This window comes from Entamoeba invadens (genome assembly GCF_000330505.1).
Source record: "Entamoeba invadens IP1 unplaced genomic scaffold scaff_1105074726225, whole genome shotgun sequence".
Taxonomy (NCBI): domain Eukaryota; phylum Evosea; order Mastigamoebida; family Endamoebidae; genus Entamoeba; species Entamoeba invadens.
The window spans coordinates 187,196-207,182 of record NW_004191814.1 but is presented as its reverse complement, the minus strand read 5'-3'; the positions used below and the strand labels follow the sequence as shown (position 1 = coordinate 207,182).

The 19,987-nt window shown below is 35.5% G+C and overlaps 10 protein-coding genes across 10 annotated transcripts; 3 read left to right on the top strand and 7 right to left on the bottom strand.

Annotated features, from left to right (window-relative positions):
* Window positions 1-23: 23 nt before the first annotated feature.
* Window positions 24-1,298, bottom strand: EIN_409390 (villidin, putative; the record flags this gene model as incomplete). Its single annotated transcript, XM_004184938.1, has 2 exons — window positions 24-34; window positions 152-1,298. Coding segments are annotated over 2 exons (1,158 nt in total), but the record flags the coding sequence as incomplete, so codon positions are not given.
* A 3,325-nt stretch (window positions 1,299-4,623) lies between these two features.
* On the top strand, window positions 4,624-5,346 carry EIN_409380 (hypothetical protein; the record flags this gene model as incomplete). The annotated part of the gene is made up of 1 exon (XM_004184937.1): window positions 4,624-5,346. One exon carries the CDS (start codon window positions 4,624-4,626, stop codon window positions 5,344-5,346), a length of 723 nt encoding a protein of 240 aa, XP_004184985.1.
* Window positions 5,347-7,604: 2,258 nt separating this feature from the next.
* Window positions 7,605-10,999, top strand: EIN_409370 (phosphatidylinositol kinase, putative; the record flags this gene model as incomplete). The annotated part of the gene is made up of 2 exons (XM_004184936.1): window positions 7,605-10,721; window positions 10,808-10,999. 2 exons carry the CDS (start codon window positions 7,605-7,607, stop codon window positions 10,997-10,999), a joined length of 3,309 nt encoding a protein of 1,102 aa, XP_004184984.1.
* Window positions 11,000-11,064: 65 nt separating this feature from the next.
* EIN_409360 (ribonuclease DdI precursor, putative) lies at window positions 11,065-11,817 on the bottom strand (the record flags this gene model as incomplete). The annotated part of the gene is made up of 1 exon (XM_004184935.1): window positions 11,065-11,817. One exon carries the CDS (start codon window positions 11,815-11,817, stop codon window positions 11,065-11,067), a length of 753 nt encoding a protein of 250 aa, XP_004184983.1.
* A 696-nt stretch (window positions 11,818-12,513) lies between these two features.
* EIN_409350 (hypothetical protein) lies at window positions 12,514-13,542 on the bottom strand (the record flags this gene model as incomplete). The annotated part of the gene is made up of 1 exon (XM_004184934.1): window positions 12,514-13,542. One exon carries the CDS (start codon window positions 13,540-13,542, stop codon window positions 12,514-12,516), a length of 1,029 nt encoding a protein of 342 aa, XP_004184982.1.
* A 59-nt stretch (window positions 13,543-13,601) lies between these two features.
* EIN_409340 (hypothetical protein) lies at window positions 13,602-14,357 on the bottom strand (the record flags this gene model as incomplete). Its single annotated transcript, XM_004184933.1, has 1 exon — window positions 13,602-14,357. One exon carries the CDS (start codon window positions 14,355-14,357, stop codon window positions 13,602-13,604), a length of 756 nt encoding a protein of 251 aa, XP_004184981.1.
* Window positions 14,358-14,604: 247 nt separating this feature from the next.
* EIN_409330 (hypothetical protein) lies at window positions 14,605-15,546 on the top strand (the record flags this gene model as incomplete). Its single annotated transcript, XM_004184932.1, has 1 exon — window positions 14,605-15,546. One exon carries the CDS (start codon window positions 14,605-14,607, stop codon window positions 15,544-15,546), a length of 942 nt encoding a protein of 313 aa, XP_004184980.1.
* A 197-nt stretch (window positions 15,547-15,743) lies between these two features.
* Window positions 15,744-17,471, bottom strand: EIN_409320 (dual specificity protein phosphatase, putative; the record flags this gene model as incomplete). Its single annotated transcript, XM_004184931.1, has 2 exons — window positions 15,744-17,201; window positions 17,301-17,471. 2 exons carry the CDS (start codon window positions 17,469-17,471, stop codon window positions 15,744-15,746), a joined length of 1,629 nt encoding a protein of 542 aa, XP_004184979.1.
* A 236-nt stretch (window positions 17,472-17,707) lies between these two features.
* On the bottom strand, window positions 17,708-18,274 carry EIN_409310 (pre-mRNA-splicing factor 38A, putative; the record flags this gene model as incomplete). Its single annotated transcript, XM_004184930.1, has 1 exon — window positions 17,708-18,274. The coding sequence occupies one exon, from the start codon at window positions 18,272-18,274 to the stop codon at window positions 17,708-17,710; it is 567 nt and encodes a 188-aa protein (XP_004184978.1).
* A 341-nt stretch (window positions 18,275-18,615) lies between these two features.
* On the bottom strand, window positions 18,616-19,914 carry EIN_409300 (60S ribosomal protein L4, putative; the record flags this gene model as incomplete). Its single annotated transcript, XM_004184929.1, has 1 exon — window positions 18,616-19,914. The coding sequence occupies one exon, from the start codon at window positions 19,912-19,914 to the stop codon at window positions 18,616-18,618; it is 1,299 nt and encodes a 432-aa protein (XP_004184977.1).
* Between the last annotated feature and the right edge of the window lie 73 nt (window positions 19,915-19,987).

Here is a 19,987-nt window from a genome sequence, read left to right as displayed (position 1 = left end):
AACAAGTCATTTGGGTTAAAGACTCTGTCTTTTTCTATTCATTACTTCACCTCTTTTAATAGTATTATTTAATAGTATTATATTATACCAGTATAGTATACTCGTATAGTATTATTTAATAAATTCAATGGTATAACACAAATGTACAAACTGACAGACGGCGCAGGTGGAAGTTTGGTCGAGGTTTTGGGTATTATCCAGTCAACAAAGAGTGCTTGAAAAATGAAAGGCTCGTGTCCTTGGAATATGACATAGAGTTTACCGACTTGATGAGTACTTGCTATCTTAGCACAAGCCTCCCTTGCATTCTTTGATGTTTTTGAACCGCACCAAAGAAAGGTGTTAAATCCAGTTCTGACAAGAAAGGAATGTAAGCCGGTTAATGCAGTCTTCTTTAATTCTCCGGATCCACAGGGAATCATTGTCACTGTCTTCTCTTCATAACAGAGACGATCGTTCTGCGGATTGACTGTCAGTGGTTCGAAAGGGAATTTTCCCCCTATTGCATTCAGAAAGTCAACACTTTCTTCGTTTTCATCTTCGATTTGAATTGAATACCCAACTTTGTGATACAATTTGTATTGCACGGAATAATCTGCACACTTTCCTTTCATTATCAAACTCGTTTTCTTGCCACGCCACACATACAGTTTCTTCGTCGTGTCTTCTGCTAATACCGCGCCTATTGAACTGTTCAATGATTTGTATGAGACGGGGACTTCGATTAAAATAATGTTCTTTTCAGAGGCGATAGGAGTCACAAGAAGTAGTGTAGAGCTTGTAGGAACAACAGTAATTCGTTTGAGTTGATGATTAGTTGTTTTAAGTTCTTGAGTCACTTTCAAAAGGTTTTCATGGCTTTGACGTGACACCCCAACAAGCTCCTCTTTGTTTGGAGGTGATGGAAATTCACTCTTTTCGGTGGTTGCGACGGCAATAAATTTACGTGAAGAACTCCGTAAAATTGATGGGTTTTTTGTGATGCCGTTAAAAATAGGGTATTGCTTCATTGGAAGTAGTTCAGTCTTTTTGTGTGTAGTTAGTCGCTTCTGTTGCTCGTTAAGTTCGAATGTTAATCGTCGACTTAAACGCTCAGTCTTGCGGCGAATCAATTCATTTTTAACGGGATGTCCCTTTGTAGGTGTTAGCTCTGGTGTCTTAACAGATAAAGAAGAAACAATTTGAGTCTCTTGCGTCTTCACAAGTTTCTTTGGTTTGAAACAAAATTCTCTAATGGCAATTAACATCGGATTTTCAGGTCGTTTCGAGTAATCGGGACTTGTCATAAACGGCTTCATTGTTTCGCTATTTCAGATGGATATATTTAACTTTCTTTTTATTGTGATGGTCTAACTTTGCATAAAAATTGATATATAGTTACTTTACTATTGTTTAATATAAAAATAATAGTAATTGCAAATAGTAAACTTATAATAATAGTAAAAATAATACAATAGACGGACACTTTTTTCATTATTTGTTATTGGTGGAAATTTTTACCATCTTTTTTAATTTGGAATTTTTATTATAAACAAATAATAATTATTATTATATTTTATTATATATTAATAAAACAATAATAAAAAAATAAAATATAATTATTAATAAACAAAAGAAAATATACTAATATACATGGTTTATTCTATTAATTATTTTACTAGCAATAATTATAAAGATATTTAATTTTATAGTAATAGAATTTGATTAGATTAACTCTTCTTATAATAAAATTTAAATGATAAAATATTTATTATTAAATAATAATAAAACATTGTGATGATAATATTAAATAGATTTAGTTTTACTAAAAATAAATAACAAAATAAAAAACGTAAAAAGTTGGTCTTTTTAAGTTGTTTTTTTTTAAAAAGTTGTTCTTTTTGCAAAAAATATTGAACATATCATTTAAAAAAGTGGGTTTTAGCTCAATTTTATAAAAATGGTAAAAAAGAATTAACAAAGATTCTCGAAAATTTGAAACGAAAAAAATAAACTTTTCAAAAAAACAATAAAAATTAGTTAAGAATATGTTTAAACATTAATTAATTCATAAAAAAATAATAATAAGAAATGTTAATATTTACGACTGGAATAATTACTCATCTTCTTCATCATCATCTTCTTCATCATCTTCTTCATCATCTTCTTCATCATCTTCTTCATCATCTTCTTCGTCGTCTTCTTCGTCGTCTTCATCATCTTCGTCATCCTCGTCATCTTCGAGTTCATATTCGTCGTCATCGTCGTCATCCTCGTCATCTTCCTCATCGTCATCTTCCTCGTCATCCTCGTCATCCTCGTCATCTTCTTCATCGTCATCTTCTTCTTCGTCGTCTTCTTCTTCGTCTTCTTCTTCGTCGTCTTCTTCGTCGTCTTCTTCTTCGTCGTCTTCTTCTTCGTCGTCTTCTTCTTCGTCGTCGTCTTCTTCCTCATCTTCTTCCTCATCTTCTTCGTCATCTTCTTCGTCATCTTCGAGTTCATATTCGTCGTCATCCTCGTCATCATCTTCTTCTTCATCATCTTCCTCGTCGTCGTTGTCTTCGTCATCTTCCTCATCTTCATCTTCCTCATCTTCCTCATCTTCATCTTCCTCATCGTCATCTTCCTCATCGTCATCTTCCTCATCGTCATCTTCCTCATCGTCATCTTCCTCATCGTCGTCTTCCTCATCGTCTTCTTCTTCCTCGTCTTCTTCCTCGTCTTCTTCTTCTTCGTCGTCTTCCTCTTCGTCTTCTTCTTCTTCGTCGTCTTCTTCTTCTTCGTCGTCTTCCTCTTCGTCGTCTTCTTCTTCGTCGTCTTCTTCTTCATCTTCTTCTTCATCTTCTTCCTCGTCGTCTTCCTCTTCTTCTTCCTCGTCTTCGAGTTCATATTCATCCTCATCATCTTCGTCGTCTTCTGCATCCATATCATAATCCTCATCTTCGACTTCAAAGTCATCATTGAGTTCATACTCCTCTTCTTCGGCTCTGACGGCCAAGAACAAAGCTAATAACACAAACAAGAACGCTTTCATAGCTGTAAGAATATGAAATTTCATTTTTTTGTTGATTTAAATAGTCATCATCTCATAATTTTTACCAATCTCAAAATTATTTCCACTTCGAAGCTTCTATTTTTTTGTTAGATTGTTGATTTTTGTCTTGATTTAAACTACTGTTTTTCCCGTTATTTGGTATTTTAATTGATTAATATTGTATATTTTTTTATGTCCTCTTGGCATGTTAATTTTTTTGTGTTTATTTGGTTTTTGTTTTTTTTAATTTTTTTTTTGAATTATCAACTTATAGTCTATAATTTATTCAATTATAAAAAGCTACTACTATTATTTTTTTTTATTTGTTTAATAATGGTTATAATTTGGTAATAAACAATAATATTTGTCCGGCTAAATTACCCGAAAATGTTCGGTTCAAATCACTATCATTTTATCGTGATCTAATCACACAAGTCACCAATTATTTTACCGGCAATTATTATCAATTAACACCACATTTTTTAAAAAATACGTTTTTATTTATTTATTATTATATTTATTACTATTTTTCTTTTGTGTTATAACAAAAAAGAAATATTGGCAAATAACATTAACTTAAAATAAAAAATAAAAACCCACAAGTTTTGCTTTTGATTTTTATAAAAGAATTAAAAACAAATTTAATAACATTTATTAAGTTATACTATTAATTACTACATTATATTAACAATAAACCATCAATCCAAATAAAATTGAGTTTAATTATTTCGAACTCGAAATTGTTTTTAACTAAATAAAATTTCGCCAATTAAATTTATATATTTATATATTAAGTTTAACACCTCAAATTCAAAAGTGTCAATCATTGTTATTTTAATAAATATTTGGTTATTTTGTATATAAAATAATTTAGTTGTTTTAGTTTTGATTTAATTTTATTATTAATACAATAACTAAATTATTATTATTATATATTATTAAATATTTTTATATAATTGTAATTGAAATTGTATAACCAGAGGTTTCCAAAATCACAATCCTAATTACTCACGTCACCATTTCATAACCAAAATGATCATTTTCTCTTATAAATTCGTACGTTATAATACCACATTTTCGGCAATAATTATTTTAGAAATTTCTGTGTATAATACACATTATTATTTTATAATAGTTATCATTATAAAAATCCAAACCTTTAATAAATATTATGAATTATTATTATTTTAATTTAAATTGAACTTAAATGTTTAAGTTATAAAATAAGATATTCTTTCTGTGTTTTAAAAAGTTTTTTAATAATTTTAATTTTTTTATAAGGCATTAAAATTATAAATTATAATAAAACAAGAAATACACAATTGACCCAATTATTTAAATTGGGTTAATAAATTCATTTTAAAATTTATTTATTGAATGAGTTTCATTCAATAAAAAAACAATTATTTTTATTTTGTTAATTTATAGTTTCGTAAAATTTATACTTTTATAAATTTATAATTAAAAAATCAACTATTCGAATTATTCAAAAAATTTGTTATTTAAAACAGTTTCTTTTTTTTTAAATGATTTTTTTTTTGAAAAAAATGTTCATATATTTCGAATAATAAAAAACATAATATAAATTTAGTAAAATATAGTTTCAGATAATGATTTTCAGAAAAAATCAAGAACTTGTAAAACGTAATATTTTTTGGAGAAGAATGGTATTTCTCTTTCTTCTTTTTGCAAGCGCGTTCTCCCAAACACAGACTCAAAAATTTGGTCCCCAGGGAATGCAACCAACGGGGATACACCCAACAACTGAGGAAGCCATGAGATATCGTGAATTGTTAGAAAAGCAAGATGCCGACCAAATTAAAAGCCACCTTCAAAACCGTGCACAAACCATCGGAGAAAACTTCGACAGACAGTTCAAAAACCGAAACGAGCTCGAAATGCATAGACTCAGAATGGGTAATTATAAAGAAAAGGATAACTACAGGCGAAAATTCATACAATTCATCCGTAACGATCCGTACCAAACACACGTCAAAGAACTCACCGACCACGAGAAGGAGGACCTTGAAAATTTCAGAAAGTTTATGAAAGCAGCAGACAAACCTTTCAGTCTGAACCAATTCTACGCAATGACAAAGCGAAAAGAGAACACCGATATGTATGGCAATGTCGGGCTTAAGATGAATGGATGCGATGGTGTGTTCAACGGACAACCAGGTTGGTACGAAAAGCGGATTGAATGGCTTTCCAAGGTAGGACCAGGTCTCGACGAACCAAAGAAAGGGTACCTAAATGATAAATTCTTCATATATAACGACGATAAACCCCAGAGCTTCATCGGCAAGAACGCCCCCGTTGTGTTTGCTCATTAAATTCAAGTCTTTTATGTTTTTTCTTTCCACCACTTTCAATCCACCAAAACAGATAATCTTAAACATAATAGTTAATAGTTTTAAATTATAGTTTCTCAATTTAATTGGTGAAATCTAACAGAATTCAAATGAGAAGACAAATCAATCAGTTTCAAGGCGGAATGTAAGCACATTTAACCCTGCCAATTCCAGAGATTTGCAAAAAAAGATATGATTGGGTTTATGATCGACTCCATTATTGTTTGTGTTGGTCTGAGGGTATTCATATCCTTTGGAGGGATTTCTCCATAGTTCTCGTTCAACCCGACAATTACACAAACCTTTCCTCCAACCTCAATACTACCCCTTGCGAACAAAGCGCTTGCGCTGCTCTCTTTGTCATAATCAATTTTAACCCCAGTGTCTTTCCACTGTGAGATCCCTATTATAGTACCAAACCTCTCTAACATTGGAAAGAGCTGGTTTATCTCCGCAAGTCGAACATCTTTAATTACTACAGATCTCCGATTTGTAAATAAGAACCCTTCTTTATTGACCACAAAGTTGTTGGCAGTTTCAAAACGTGGTAGAAAGATGGGTTGACCTGTCGACATCCGACGAGGTTCTTGATTTTTTCTGAGCGAATTAAACGTTGATTGTTCGTGATTTGATAACACTTTCTGTAAATTGGTGATGAGTTAAGAATAATACAACAAACTTTTTTATTTTTTTCAGTTTTTTCTCTTTTTTTCTTATTTTTTTTGTTTTGTATGATTTAAAAAAAAATACAGTATAATCCGGGTTTAATTCCAGTCCGGGTTTAATTAAATAATCGGGTTTAATTCATTCGAAAATAATTAAACCCGAAGTAAGAAAAAATAATAAAAACAACACTTTTGAGTTTTATTATCATAGCCTTGTTTTTTTTTTGTTTAAATTTATGTAAAATAATTGGGTTTTCACCCAAATTAATCAGAATATTTGTTTTTGAATAAAAATGCATTATTTTTGTTTCTGGATCTATTTTTCGGTACTATAATATTATAAATTACTTATTATAAAATAATGAATAAATAAAAACAAACATAATAAACTAAAGTTTTTATTCGGTTTTATTTTATTAAACACACTTGTTTCACCACCACCTTAACAAAGTATTTGCCGCGAGTATTTTTTGAAGGAAGTCCATCTTTAAGTCACTGTTTGTGCGTCCCTATGTTACCACTTTCCTCTTCCGTACTTTGAACGCTGATGTGGTTCCCTTTTCAAACGGGGCGTTCATTGGGATCTGTGCTAAGGAGGACATTGAGAGTATGTGGAACGGGTGCACAAACAGACCGTCTGTGCCTTCTTTTTGATTATCGTCTCACTTGGTTTCCACTGTTTCGAGGTGAATTATCGACACATTTTTAATTCGGGAACCAGACCAAATATTATCCCAAGCTCCCAATTACTATAATTTTAATTAAAATATTATATTAAATAGTTAAAAAAAACTTTATTTTTAGAGACGATGAAAAAGTATTTACCATCATCATTTGTTTTTGATTGAATCAAATAATTATTAAATAATTATAACTATGAAACTATCGAAGGTTAATTCCATCAATTATTTTTGTTTTAAAAATCATTTCAAATAATTTTCTTGAAAAAAGTGGAATTAAACCCGGATTATACTGTATTATTCTTTTTAAATTATATTAAAATCAATATCTTTACTAATATTTATTATAGCATAATTATGGTTTACCAAATCATATATAAACATATAAAAATAATTATTATTCCAACTTTATTGAAACTTTATACTTTTATTATATGGTCAGCCTAAAAATGTTGTGAGCTCTCTTTAAAAACCATTTAAACTGTTTTAAACATATTTTCGAAACCGTTCAAAACATTGTTTCAAATTTTTTACCTGGTTTTCAACGTTTTTTCCTAATTCCTATTTTTTGAAACTTATTTTGTGTAAATTATTGTCAAATGGACAACGTTTTAGACAGACTTTGGTATTGTAAATGTTTAATAGATATTTTTATTGTATATACCATTAATTATTATTAATAAAAATAAAAGAACTTATAATCAATTACCAATTAAATTATAAATAGATACTATTAATTTGATTATAAGAATGTGTTCCTCTTTGAATTTCAAATAGTCCTGATTGAAGAAAAAACCCGATTTAATAAATAAATAAACACCATTTGAATTGTCTCTTTAATAGCTTCTAAACCATTGTAATTATCTTCTTATTCAAAACTGGATATAAAAAACATATGTCGGATCCTTACCAATTTTCTTTCAAGCCTATCAAGAAATACTCAACAGTCAATTTTTACTCTCCTCTTTCTGCCGAGGCTGAGGGTCAACGTCAAAACCCCAACGCTCAATATCAACAGCCAGCTCAAGTCTATTCTGATCAATCACGCAACGTTCCAATGTATTCGTTTGCTGCATCTACACCGACTCACCCTTCTCAACAATACCAAACCCAACCGTCTTTCCAATCGCTTAGTGTAACACAACAAATGACTACATCTTTCCCACAACAAGATCAATTAAAACAATATAAAGAATACGAATCTCCCTTCGATAGAACATGTGAAGTTAATGGAATGACCCAACAAAACACTTTAAACCAAACTTCGGTCCAAAATGAAATTTCATTGGACGGTTTAGACACACAAGATCCTCAACATATTAATCCCCTCGAATTCTTTCAAAGAAATTTCACGAGCTTCGACCCTATCTCATTCTCAATCACAGACTCTTTCTTGGCTATTTGTAACACTCAACAAGACGAAACTGATGCTAAACGACTGAGTTACACAACGGCACTGACTAAAGTGACGAGATACACAGTAAGTCCTTTAGACTATAAATACACCCCATCGTACGTCCTTTCCCCGGACGATATTTATCTCCGCGTGATGGTGGACTACGCTCAGAATTTGAGAATTAAATACCCATTTCCTCTCAGGCGCGCGCCTCTATTAAATAAGTTAGCGTATATGGCAGTTATTAATAAATTACTTTCTACATACAACGACGCGATGCGTAACAGTTCATTAATCGCAAAATTCTCATTCCACGACGTTTCTTTCAAACCAATAACGCCAGAAGCTCGAACGACTGGTCCAAATGAAGTCACTTTGATCTTTAAGAGTGACTTAACTGTAAACAAACTCTTTGAACTGTTAGGTGTGACGAGTACTGATGCTGTCTTAGCCATAGAAGACACCACGGCGATCTTCTGTCGAAAAGATATAGTCATTCAAAGTCAATATATTTACGATTGTGTGACACATAATACTCTCCCTACTTTTGCGGTCAAAAAGTATTCGAAAATGTTTTACCCACCAAAGCAAAGTTTGAAGAAAGAGATCGTGCAGTACTCGTTCCAAGAGATGCCAACGTCGATGACAATCACTTCGTATTTCTCCTTTGATTTCAATCAGTTTTATTATACTCAAAGTGATGTCGGGGATATTTGTGTTCGCGCAGTGCTGCGGTGTGGTGAGCAGATTTTAAGTCCGATCTTCAGTGAGACGTCGACGCGGAATTTCAGTCGGGTCTCTGCGTTCTCTCCGAGTGATAGTGAGTATGTGTATGTGGTCAACTTAGGGATATCGATCCCCACACAAATTCAAATCAGAGAACTTCCTCTTGATACTCAAATAGTCATCCATGTCATCTCTTCCAAGAATGAAACAAGCTTAGGTTGTGCCAATTTCAATTTATATGATCAGTGGGGAGTGTTTAAAACAGGGAGACATGTGTTACGATTAGAGTCCGGGAAGATCCCCGCAGGTACAGTGATGACACATGGTCCTTTGTTATTCATCGATGTGAAAAACATTAGATGCGCGTATCATATCGACGGTATTCCAGACGAAAAATTGATGACTACAACTCGCACAATCGAGCCATGCACGGTCGCGACAAATCGAATTCAGTTTGAGGAATCCGCACAAGTCGATGACCTAGCGAGTATATCGAAGATCAATCGCGTCGTCAAGAAGACACTTCTAATCGGTGAGACAGATGTCTTCGAGATCCTCCGGTCCCCTATTTATATCACAAAAAGTGCACCACCAAAGATGTCGGAGATCCTCGTCAAAGAGATGGAAAACATCCCCGCCGAGTTTTTGTTACATGTCGCCCATGCGATTCATTGGAGTGATCGGAAAGAGGTTGGGAGGTTCATCACGTACATGTGGACATTAGATCTCAAAATGACGGATGCGGTGATCATGTTAAGTTACAGATGTCCATATCGAGCAGTTCGCGAGTTTTGTGCTTCTATTATAATGAAGCAGAGTGACGAGGTCTTAGCTTTTTATGCAGTACATTTGAGTGAAGCGTTACGATTTGAAGAAGGGTTGACTGCATTAACAGATGTGTTATTGAAGCGATGTGTGAGGTCACCAGCAACAGTAGGGTATTGGGTCCTCCGAGCCATATGTGGGGATTGTGACATGACGTGTCGACACATTCAACATGCAAGATTTATAGAAGCTTTATTAAGTGCAGATCCTGTCTTTGCGGAGTATATCAGTCAAGAGGAAGTCCTCTTCTGTAATCTTCAAAGTGTCAACGCGACTTTAATTCGAATGGGGAGTGACAATAGGAAGACTCTTGGTGTTGCTGTCCTTCAAAAGATATGCAAGACATGCCCTGTCCCATTTTTCCCTGGTACAAAAGGGATGTTAGAGAGTAGTAAGATGAAGGTGTTTACGTCGAATGCGTCACCTATAATGGTCGACTTAAATGGGAAGAAAATGATTTTCAAACTTGGCGATGATTTGCGCCAAGACTGTTTGATTCTGCGTGCATTCCAATTGTTTGATGACATCTGGAAGAATGAAGGAAAGGATTATCGGATGAGTCCATTCCGAGTGATTTCCTCTGGGAATTTAAGTGGGTTAATTGAGTTTGTTAAAGACTCTCGAAGTCTTGGAGCGATCCACAATGAAAGTAAGATCCCCGGTGTCTTCAAAGTGACGAGTATAAGTGATTGGATACGAGAGAATCATAGTGCTCCAATAGAGCAATGTGTAGATAATTGGTATTGGTCATTAGTAGGGTATTGCGTCGCTTCTTATGTTCTGGGTTTAGCAGATCGGCACAACGACAACATTTTAGTGGACAAGTCGGGGCACTTTTTACACATCGACTTTGCTCACTTCTTAGGAAACAAATTGAAGGTGGCGGGGGTGATTAATAGAGAGCCCGCTCCTTTTGTCCTTACTCGAAGTATGTTGTTTGTATTTGCTGGAGAATCCGGAACTGCATTTTACGATCAAAAGTACTCGGAATTTTGTGACGACTGTGTGAAAGCGTATTCCATCTTGCGCAACAAAGCGAGTCTTATTGTCTCCTTCTTCACTAATGTTTGTTCCTCCCCATTGAACTATTAAAGTATAATTTGTATATGAGTAATATAGAATTTGTTTTGAGTGTGAAGTGACGAAGACAGATGATCACCAGTAAACTGTCGCAGTTAAGTGAACTGAAAGACGCGGAGTACTTATATGAGTCGTTGCAGATAGGGAAGGAAGATAGCATAGCGAATGGGTTCTTTGTCTCATTAATCAACGAGAGTTTAAATTCGGAAGAAACGAACGTGAACTTCTTCATTCATTCTCTTGTGCAAAAGTCGAAGAAATAGATTTAATACCATTAATTCTTGTTTGGTTGTTCATTTGGTATCAAATAATAACAAAAAGTAATGAATTAGTACACACAACCTCCTTCTTTCAAATTTGGCGGCATATCAAAGATGATGTTAGTCCCACAAGTCTCTTGTTTCATAGCAGTCGATGGGCATTCAATGAAGAATGGATGCATCTTATCTGCTTTGTTAACATTGGTGCACGCTCGTAACTCAGACAAGTGTCCTCCTGAACAGACAAAATACAATGGGTTGTCCACACCTACTTCTGCTGTAATTAACCCTCGTAACCACTCTTTTGAATACCCAGTCGAACCATCGGGTAATACTCCATTCGCTTTAAAGATCTTCCAAATGTCGTATGTATTCAAAAAGTTCATAGCAGCCATAGCATAGTCTTTCACACCAGTCGCACCGTCGTAGATATTAGTCAAACAAGTCCCATGCTTGTCATACTCATAATTGAAGAATTTGCATTTCGAAAGTGATGCCCAATTCAGACTCAGAGCTTCCATAAATTCAGCATCGTTGTCTATGGTCTTTTGAACCTCAGCATCGGTGTATGGTGATGTGCAACATGATGGATACCCATTTGATACAAATTCGGGCCACCACCCATGCATAGTGAATCCGTCTCTCATCATCATTGTTGTCTTTGGCAAGTCACAACACTTCGATTTGCAGAAGTTGCCAGGCCAAGTTTGAACGTGGAGAACATAGTCCCACGTCACTTTCGCTTTATTGCTCGAACACATCGCAAAATCGGAATGCGAACATTTCGATAAAGCAGTGGCTACCAAGAGGAAGACCAGCATTCTTATTGTTGAAGAGTAAATGCTTCATATCTATTTATAGGAAGAATCAAAATTTAGAATCATCTTATAGTTACAATATATAGTTTCATGTATTATATCTTTTGATTTTTAAGACGCTAAAAATAATATGGATCAGTTTCGAAATTCCACCAACAAATTTCAGAATGTATTTTTGTGTTCTTGCAAATATAATTTTATTATACATATATAGTTTATTTAATTAAAATATCAATTGTTTTTTTTGAATCATTCATTATTGTCTTTTTTAAGTCTTCTCTATATTTGCTCTCAAATTCTTTAGTTTTAAATTAAAAATGTATTAAACATAATAAATTAAAAAATTGGTGATCAAAGAAAAGTAAAACCTTTTGGAATTGTTGATGCAATTAAAAAAATTTTCAATTTTTTGATAAAAAATAAAAAAATGCATTAATTAAGATTACTACACTAAAATAATAATATAAACTATATAGTTAATTCATTCCAACGATAACTATAAATAGTTATAACTATATTAATAATATAGTTAAAACTTGATTTTTTAACGGAATTAAAAAATCAATAAACTTGTTCAAATTTCAAAGACTAATTCATATAGAGTCCGATATAGTCACGCCACTAGAAAAACAATACAATACTAGTAAAACAACTAAACGCGTATCCCATATCATTTAAATCAATCAACCTTTGTTTTTGTCATAATCCAAGTTCTTTGATGACTCTAGCGCAGAGCCTAAAAGCCTGTTGTGTAGTTGAGCACGTGAGCATAAATCCCGAGTGATGACAGAAATAGACGCCTTCCTCACCAACAGCATTTTCCAACTCTTCATTCTCAAGCCCTCTCCAACTCTCAGGAAAAGCTGCTCTATTCACAAATACTGATTCTGGTGATGTTACTGTTCTAATAGTAACTCTTGCTTTCCCCTCTCTAATATAAAATAAGAAGTTTCCGAGTACTCCCAGTTTGTTTTCAATACTTTGAATGTAAGCGACTTGTATAAATCCAGACACAAGTAGTATTCTTCTTTTCTCCCCGTTGAATGTCAATGCCTTTTTTGCATTATAAAGGGTCTGTTGATAACATTCAATTGACTGGACATGTGCATCCATTTCACTGATAAACGTCGACGCCGTTTCTTCGACTTCCTCCACAAAATTTTCATTCTTCATTTCTTGTGCAGACATCAGTCGAAAGCTATCTGTCGGGTTTAAGTACAACGGCGTTTCATCAAATTTACTAAATCCATTTGTCATCGCATCAACCGGTTCGATGAGGCTTTGATAAATGACGTCTTTCGCGACATTAAGTAATTCATCCGACACGTTCATATCAAACTTTTCACTGAGCGACACTAACACACTCTTCACTATCTCTTTCCCAAATCGCTTGAATACCATCCCCGCACTACTCATCGGGTACTTCGATTTATTCGAAAACACTTCTTTGAAGTCGTGCTGGTGATAGTCGAACCGTAAAGTGTCAGCATTATACATCCCGCCATACCCTAAGACCATGTCACACCCATTCATGTCTTCTTTTGCTTTAATAAATCGAATTTCGGACTTCGCGAAATCACGCGTGCGACGGAGAAGAGACACCGCGAGGATTGTGTCGAAGTTGTACGACATGCCGTTGATCCCAACGATTCTTTTACCCTTCGATATCTGTTGCGGGCGAAGGGTTTGTTTCTTTGCGCCGTACCTCTTTGCCTTCACTTGTTGCATTTACTCTTTTCAAGTTCACTTGGATACAGATCAAATAACAAAAAAGAATAACATTACCATTAAGGGATACGAGAGAGGCATGAACGGATGAAGAACCTTGGGAAGACTAACCATTGGTTTAACCACACTGATCTATTCAACAACAACGTGTAATTCATTCCATTCCTTTGCACCTGCTCGAGTAAAGTCAAGAACATGTCACACTCCGTGAAGAAAGAGGTGTCGATGTCTGAGATATCGAGTGAGAGAATCGACGTGTAGGTCTTCGCGAAAAGAATTGTCTTGTCGAAAAGTGGTTTATCGAATCCGTTAAAGTAGTTGTAGTACATCGAATGAAACAGTGGATATGATGTTATTGTTGGATTTGTATCCACAAAGGTTTGAAATGCATTTAAGTCCAAAAGAGTCATTCCATAATAATTACTATAATGGTGTAACCGATTATCTAACTCCATCAAGTGAGTGATATCGTCTTGAGTAGATGAGCCAAAGCCAAAGTTGGTGTATTGGTGGAATTGTATTCCAAGACTTAATGGTTGTTGAAGTGTAGTTAATCGTTCCTCCATCATCTTCTCGATGTCTGTGACATCATTCGTAGGCGGTATTAATACTAACTTATAATCATTCATTTTCTCAATGAATGTCTGATTCTCTGAAACGTTCATATCGAGGTAATAAAACGGTACTACAAACTCTAATTGATCATTTGTTAAGTAAATCTTGACCGCACTCAACATCGATTCCCAACAATCCCATGTGGTATATTCAGTCGGAGACCAGACTGAAAGAACATGGGGAAACATATAGATGTTCATGTTATAGGAATTAACTATACTGAATAGTATCGTAGAATAGAAAAGTATACATCTCATCAATACAATCTCTTCTGTCTTATTTCGTTTCCTGGACAAATTGAATAACATTTGAATAACATTTGAAAAAGTGCAAAAAAGTGGTGATGTTTTAGTGTTTTGTGAAGGAATAGTTGAAAACTAGATGGAATAGTACATTTTTAGTTAAAGAGTTTTTTGTTGAGAAAAAAAAACTGAAAAGAAAGAAATTATGGCGGAAGCACAAAGCCAAAACGAAATTCAAAATGCCAAAGATTTACGTGACGAAACGGTATCCGATGTTCCTCAAGTTGTTTTAACACAAAACGAAAATGTTGTCAATGAGCAACAATTTGACATTGATCAACGAAATGATCCCGAACAAGAGATTGACCAAAACGAACAAAGAGAGAACCAACCGAAACGTACATTATTTATAGAAGTGAGTCAAAGCACGAAAGAGCCGTGTAAAAACATCCAAATAGATAACATAGATTTCAACAAAACGACAATTTTGAGTGTTAAAAAAGCCCTTCACAAATATCATTCCCTTCATCCTCGAATTCAAGACATTCAACTCACTCTAAATTCCAATGAAAACATGCCCCCATTATTAGATGATCAACTCTTGTCATCGGTTGGGGATTTTGATAAATTGTATGCCAAATTTTGTATATCAGAAATCAATCTTATGTATAAAAAGTTGTATGACACATACCTTTCTGGAATGTTTGATTTCATTTACAAATATATTCTTAACTATACTTCAATAGGACTTTTCCTATTCTGGATGTTACTTGGTAAATCACTACCTCAAAAGATACTCTTGGGGGTCTTATTCATTCTTCACTATCTCTTTTTAAAAGAAGTCATTCCTATTAAGTTCTCTTATAACAAATTAACCGATTCAAAATACAAACCAATCCTCACATTCTTTTTATCAATCTACCCACTCTGGGATTGTCACAACCCACAACACAACACTGTCATCGAATTACCAAAACAAGACAACAACGACCAAACACAAGTCAACGACAACAAAGAAGATCAAAAAGATATTAAAGACTCAAGCGATGATTCTTTTGATGATGTTCATGCAGAAGACCAGGAGATAACACCAATACAGAACACTCAAGCGAACAAAACAAATCCAAACAGTAATGAAGAACAGTGATTCGTTGTTGTTCTGTTGGCTCATTTTACTATATTTTAATAACAATTTTACTATATTTATATTATAAAGACCGGTGTGCACTAACTTGGAATGCACTTGGAGACACATATCGGAACGATAAAGTATACCAAGTGTTATTCGATACCGTTAAAAAATGCCGATAACCAGAAGACTAAAATAGGAGAGTTACAATACAATCAAAGGTTCTCTCTGACGAACGTGCCGAACGTACTTTTTGTGAAGTAGGCGACAATTTCAATTTCTTCCTTGTTGAGTTTGAAGCTGTCAATGAATTGATCAACGATCTCGACTTCCCCCGTGACTTGCACACAATTCGCTTTTTCTGTCAACAGCTCAAAATCGACTTTGTTGAGCTTCCCGACCATTGTCGAAAAGCGCGGAAATTGCATCGGTATAAACACGACGATTTTGTATTTGGTTGTGTCGGGCTTCTGCGGCGAAAACTCACTCTCTGTCCCACTTAATATTGTGTTGCACCGCTTCTTTGGAAAATGCCTCCGACCCACCTTTGTTTCTTTTTGCTCTTTCAGTTCATTATCTTTTTGTTCTGTTAATTCGGTGCGTGGTGTGATTGGATGAAACAGTGGATTGATCTTCCCTTTTTTAACGTTGTGCAGATCCAACTTCTCGACTTTGCTTTCGGGGTGATCGACTCTCCCAATCTTCTCGTGCATTGAAAACGCAAACGGTGCTGTTTCTGTTGGGTTGAAATTGGGTTTTGGTGGGTTCATAGTTTTTGGTTGGAAGATGATGATTGGTGTTTCCGTCTCGTTCTCAATTTCAAACTCTTCCATGACCCTCCAATCAGGGTATCGGAGTAAAAGCCTTTCATTTTTAATAACAGGGTATTCAACGTCATATCTTTTATGTAAATGAAGTCTTCGTTGTGGTGGATACAAGTGTGCTTCTTTCAAAAACGTCTCGGACTCTTCGTTCTCTTTGATCACCGAGTGCTCCGCAACACCAATGATCCGCTCAACTTGCTCACAATATTTCTCGCACGCTTCCATCTCGCTTTGTTGCGATAAAGATCCCTTCCAGATGTACAATGTCCCCTCCATTGTAAATACAACAAAACACCCTCGCGAGTCAAACAACGAATCAAGTGGAATGTATGGCGAATCCCCCGATGAGAACATTTGAAGTGTCGTTCTATCCGCAACGAATGACGTTTCCGATCCAACAGTCAAGCAGTGTGCGATGTACAATGGAAATATCGATGAGTTGACATGTCGCCGGAGTTTGCAGTAAACGCAGTGGAGTGGCTTTTTACTTTTTAAAAGCTCTTGAAACAGTTTGAGTTGGCACTCAAAGCTAATATTAGGGCATGCAACTTTACGACGCGTTTTCACATAAGCCAGTGCTTCTTCAAATGACATATGTTGCTCATACATGAAATACGAGAGTACCAACGAGACACTTCGACTAATCCCGGCATGGCAGTGTACCAAGCATTTATTTGTTGGACTTTCCCTTCGTAATTTCGTCATGAAGTCGATCGAATGGAAGATGAAACTCGACAAGTCTTGTTCGGTGTCATCACTCATATCAAACGCAAGATATTTGAATTTCTGTGGAAACCCCATTTTTGCGACCGCTATCGCTGCGTTGATGACGTACGTGATTTCTGACTTCTTCACATTAGTCTTTCCTTCTTTGTGTTCCCCTTAAGTAGAGTTGAAATAACATTTTCAATAACAAAATTACAACGAGAAAAAGAAAAAATGACAAACCTCGAGAATTTCAGGTTCGGACGCCGTCGTTTCGCCGGAGATAAAAAGCCAATCTTCGATTTCACTTAACTCTTTTCGATTGATACGATGACTTGGGGGTAACGTATTTTCGGGATCTTCATTCAGGGTTGATTGCTGGATATCTTGAGCCTTTGCGAGATTGATTTTCATTTTTGTCAAAACGATCTTTCGTTTGTGCTGCTTTTCGGCAAGGCTCATCAAAACTATAAAATTTGAAGATCTACAGATACAAAATATGGCCGCACTTTTGGGAAACCCCCTCACCGTTCCGACCAAAAGCACTAAAACTAAATTTTCATCTCAAAATAAATTTCTTTGCGTTTGTTAATTATTGTAGAATGCGGCAACTAATTATCGCCCATTGTTGTATCTCAAATCGTCACCTTTCACTCAATCTCCCTCAAGACGGCCGAAATCTCGTCGGGTGAGAGCCCTTTGACGACTTCTGATTCACGACGGGACATGATTTTTTGGGCGGAAAGAAGCGACCGAGGTGCAAGAACTGGCATCGAAATATCACAGTAATAGTCCAAGTGGAGGAGATTCCACGCAAACTGGTCCATAGTAATAATCTCAAACGAACGAGCGCCGGTCCGCACCTTCAACGGTCGGTAATCATAGTAAAGCGGCTCGAGGAATAAGTAACACTCCTCCGACGAACTGACTAAACGGAGATATAAAGCGGCCACAGCTCGAACGTACTTGAAGTTTGCATTCCGAAGCATTTCATAGACGATCTTCCGATCTGGCCTGATAGTAAGGAGTTTCAAAACTAAAGTGATGTATTTTGTTGGCTTTTTCATCACTCCATATGTGCCTCCAACCTCTTTTAACCCAACCATTTCGTCTAAAATTGTGTCCGAAGTTAATCCAAAGCATCGCTCTTTCCAGTAAACACTATTATATATTTTATTCCTCAGTATTGTCTCAACACGTCGTTCCACTCCTGTCATCACTTTTTCTCTTTTTTCTCAATCTTCGTTGTTTTATTTTGACCTTTTGCTCCACAAAGATTTTGTATTAATTTTACACTACTACTTATAGTTATTTTTAATACTTTTATGTATTATTACTTTTAATTATTTTACTTTTATTACTTTCAATGACTTCATTATATAGGTTTTTATTAATACAGTGAATGACGCTAAAACTTGGAGTCAAAAACCCTTTAAAATTAGTATCAATAGTTTTTATTAGTATTGAATGTAATAGTAAATTTTATAATAAAAAAGTTATTAGTGAATGGTAACGAGACAGAACAAGAAAAACTTCAACACGTCAATTTTGTCAACTTTTAGAACGCGATTTTCTCCTGGAACTTCTTAGCGTTCAACTTCTTGAAAGCTCTGAGTTTGTTCAAAGTGACTTGTCTCTTTGCGGACAAAGTGCAAGTCTTCTTGATCAAGTTCTTTGGTACAACCTTCTTGACCTTCTTTCCGTCCTTGTCGATTTGGTTCTTAGCATAGATGACTTCGTTGATCTTCTTGAGTGCCTCTTCCTTAGCGGCCTTGACCTTCTCATAAGTTTCCTTTCCTTTAGCGACCTTGAATTGGTGTGCCTTCTTCAACCCTTGAATTCTCATTGAAGCGATTTTGCAGTATGGGTTCAACTTGACCATAGCAGCCCAGTTCTTCAATGGGTTTCTTCTCTTCAAAGCAACAAGTTGTTCTGGTTTAGCTCTCAAGATCTTTGCCTTCTCAGCAGCACCAATAACTCTCTTCATATCTGGGACAGCGGCTTGTGCCTTTGGTACTCTGAAGCCCTTCTTTCCTTGTGCCATAGCTTTCTGTGTACCGAAGATGTAGTTAAGTCTCTTGAATGCGCTCTCAGTCCAAATGATGAATCTTCCCATATGTCCACCTGGGGCAAGGTTCAAGACAGAAAGGTTGTCAACATTGCATGAGTCAACACCTGGGATGTTTCTGAAGGCTCTAATAGCTTGAGCTTCGTCGTTATGATAGACAACAAGTGGGCCCTTTCTGACCTTGTGAAGTCTTCCTCTCATCTTTCCTTGACCCGCTCTTGAGGTGGCTGATGCAATCACTTTCAAGACATCTGGATAAGCTCCAATCTTCTTCAACATGTAAACGGCTTGTTTAGTCCTTTTGATGACAGAAATGCTCTTTGAGTTCAAAACAAGTGGAATTTGGGAAACACCAGCAATATGATGTCCTCTAGCAGTGACCATAGCTGGAATAGCTGACGCGGCAATGCATGAAGCAACAGCGTATCTTCTAATTTGTTTTGGGGTCTTCTTTTGCCACTTTCTGTAGACTTTGAGTGGGGAGTACATGTGACCCTTTCTGCACATGTTACCAAAAGCACCTTGTCCATTACGGCCAGATCCAGAACCACTAATTCTTGGAATTCTAGCAACGGCTCTCCCAGTTCCCCATGAGATCGCTGAATGTTGTTTACCAGCCTCGGTGCTCACCGCCTCCGGGTGACGGGCATTTTTGTTTTGGTTTGTGAAGACGAACTGAAACATGTCGTTTCGGACGGGAGCCAAAAACACGGCTGGGATGCGGCACGGAGTCTTCTCGGCTTCACCTGTGATACCATCATTAATTGTAACTAATGGCCCTGAGCTCATATCCCAATGCCTTTAGGTTTCTAGTACTTCAAAATGTAATTTTTTTCAGGGTTTCTCCTCCCTCATACTTTTT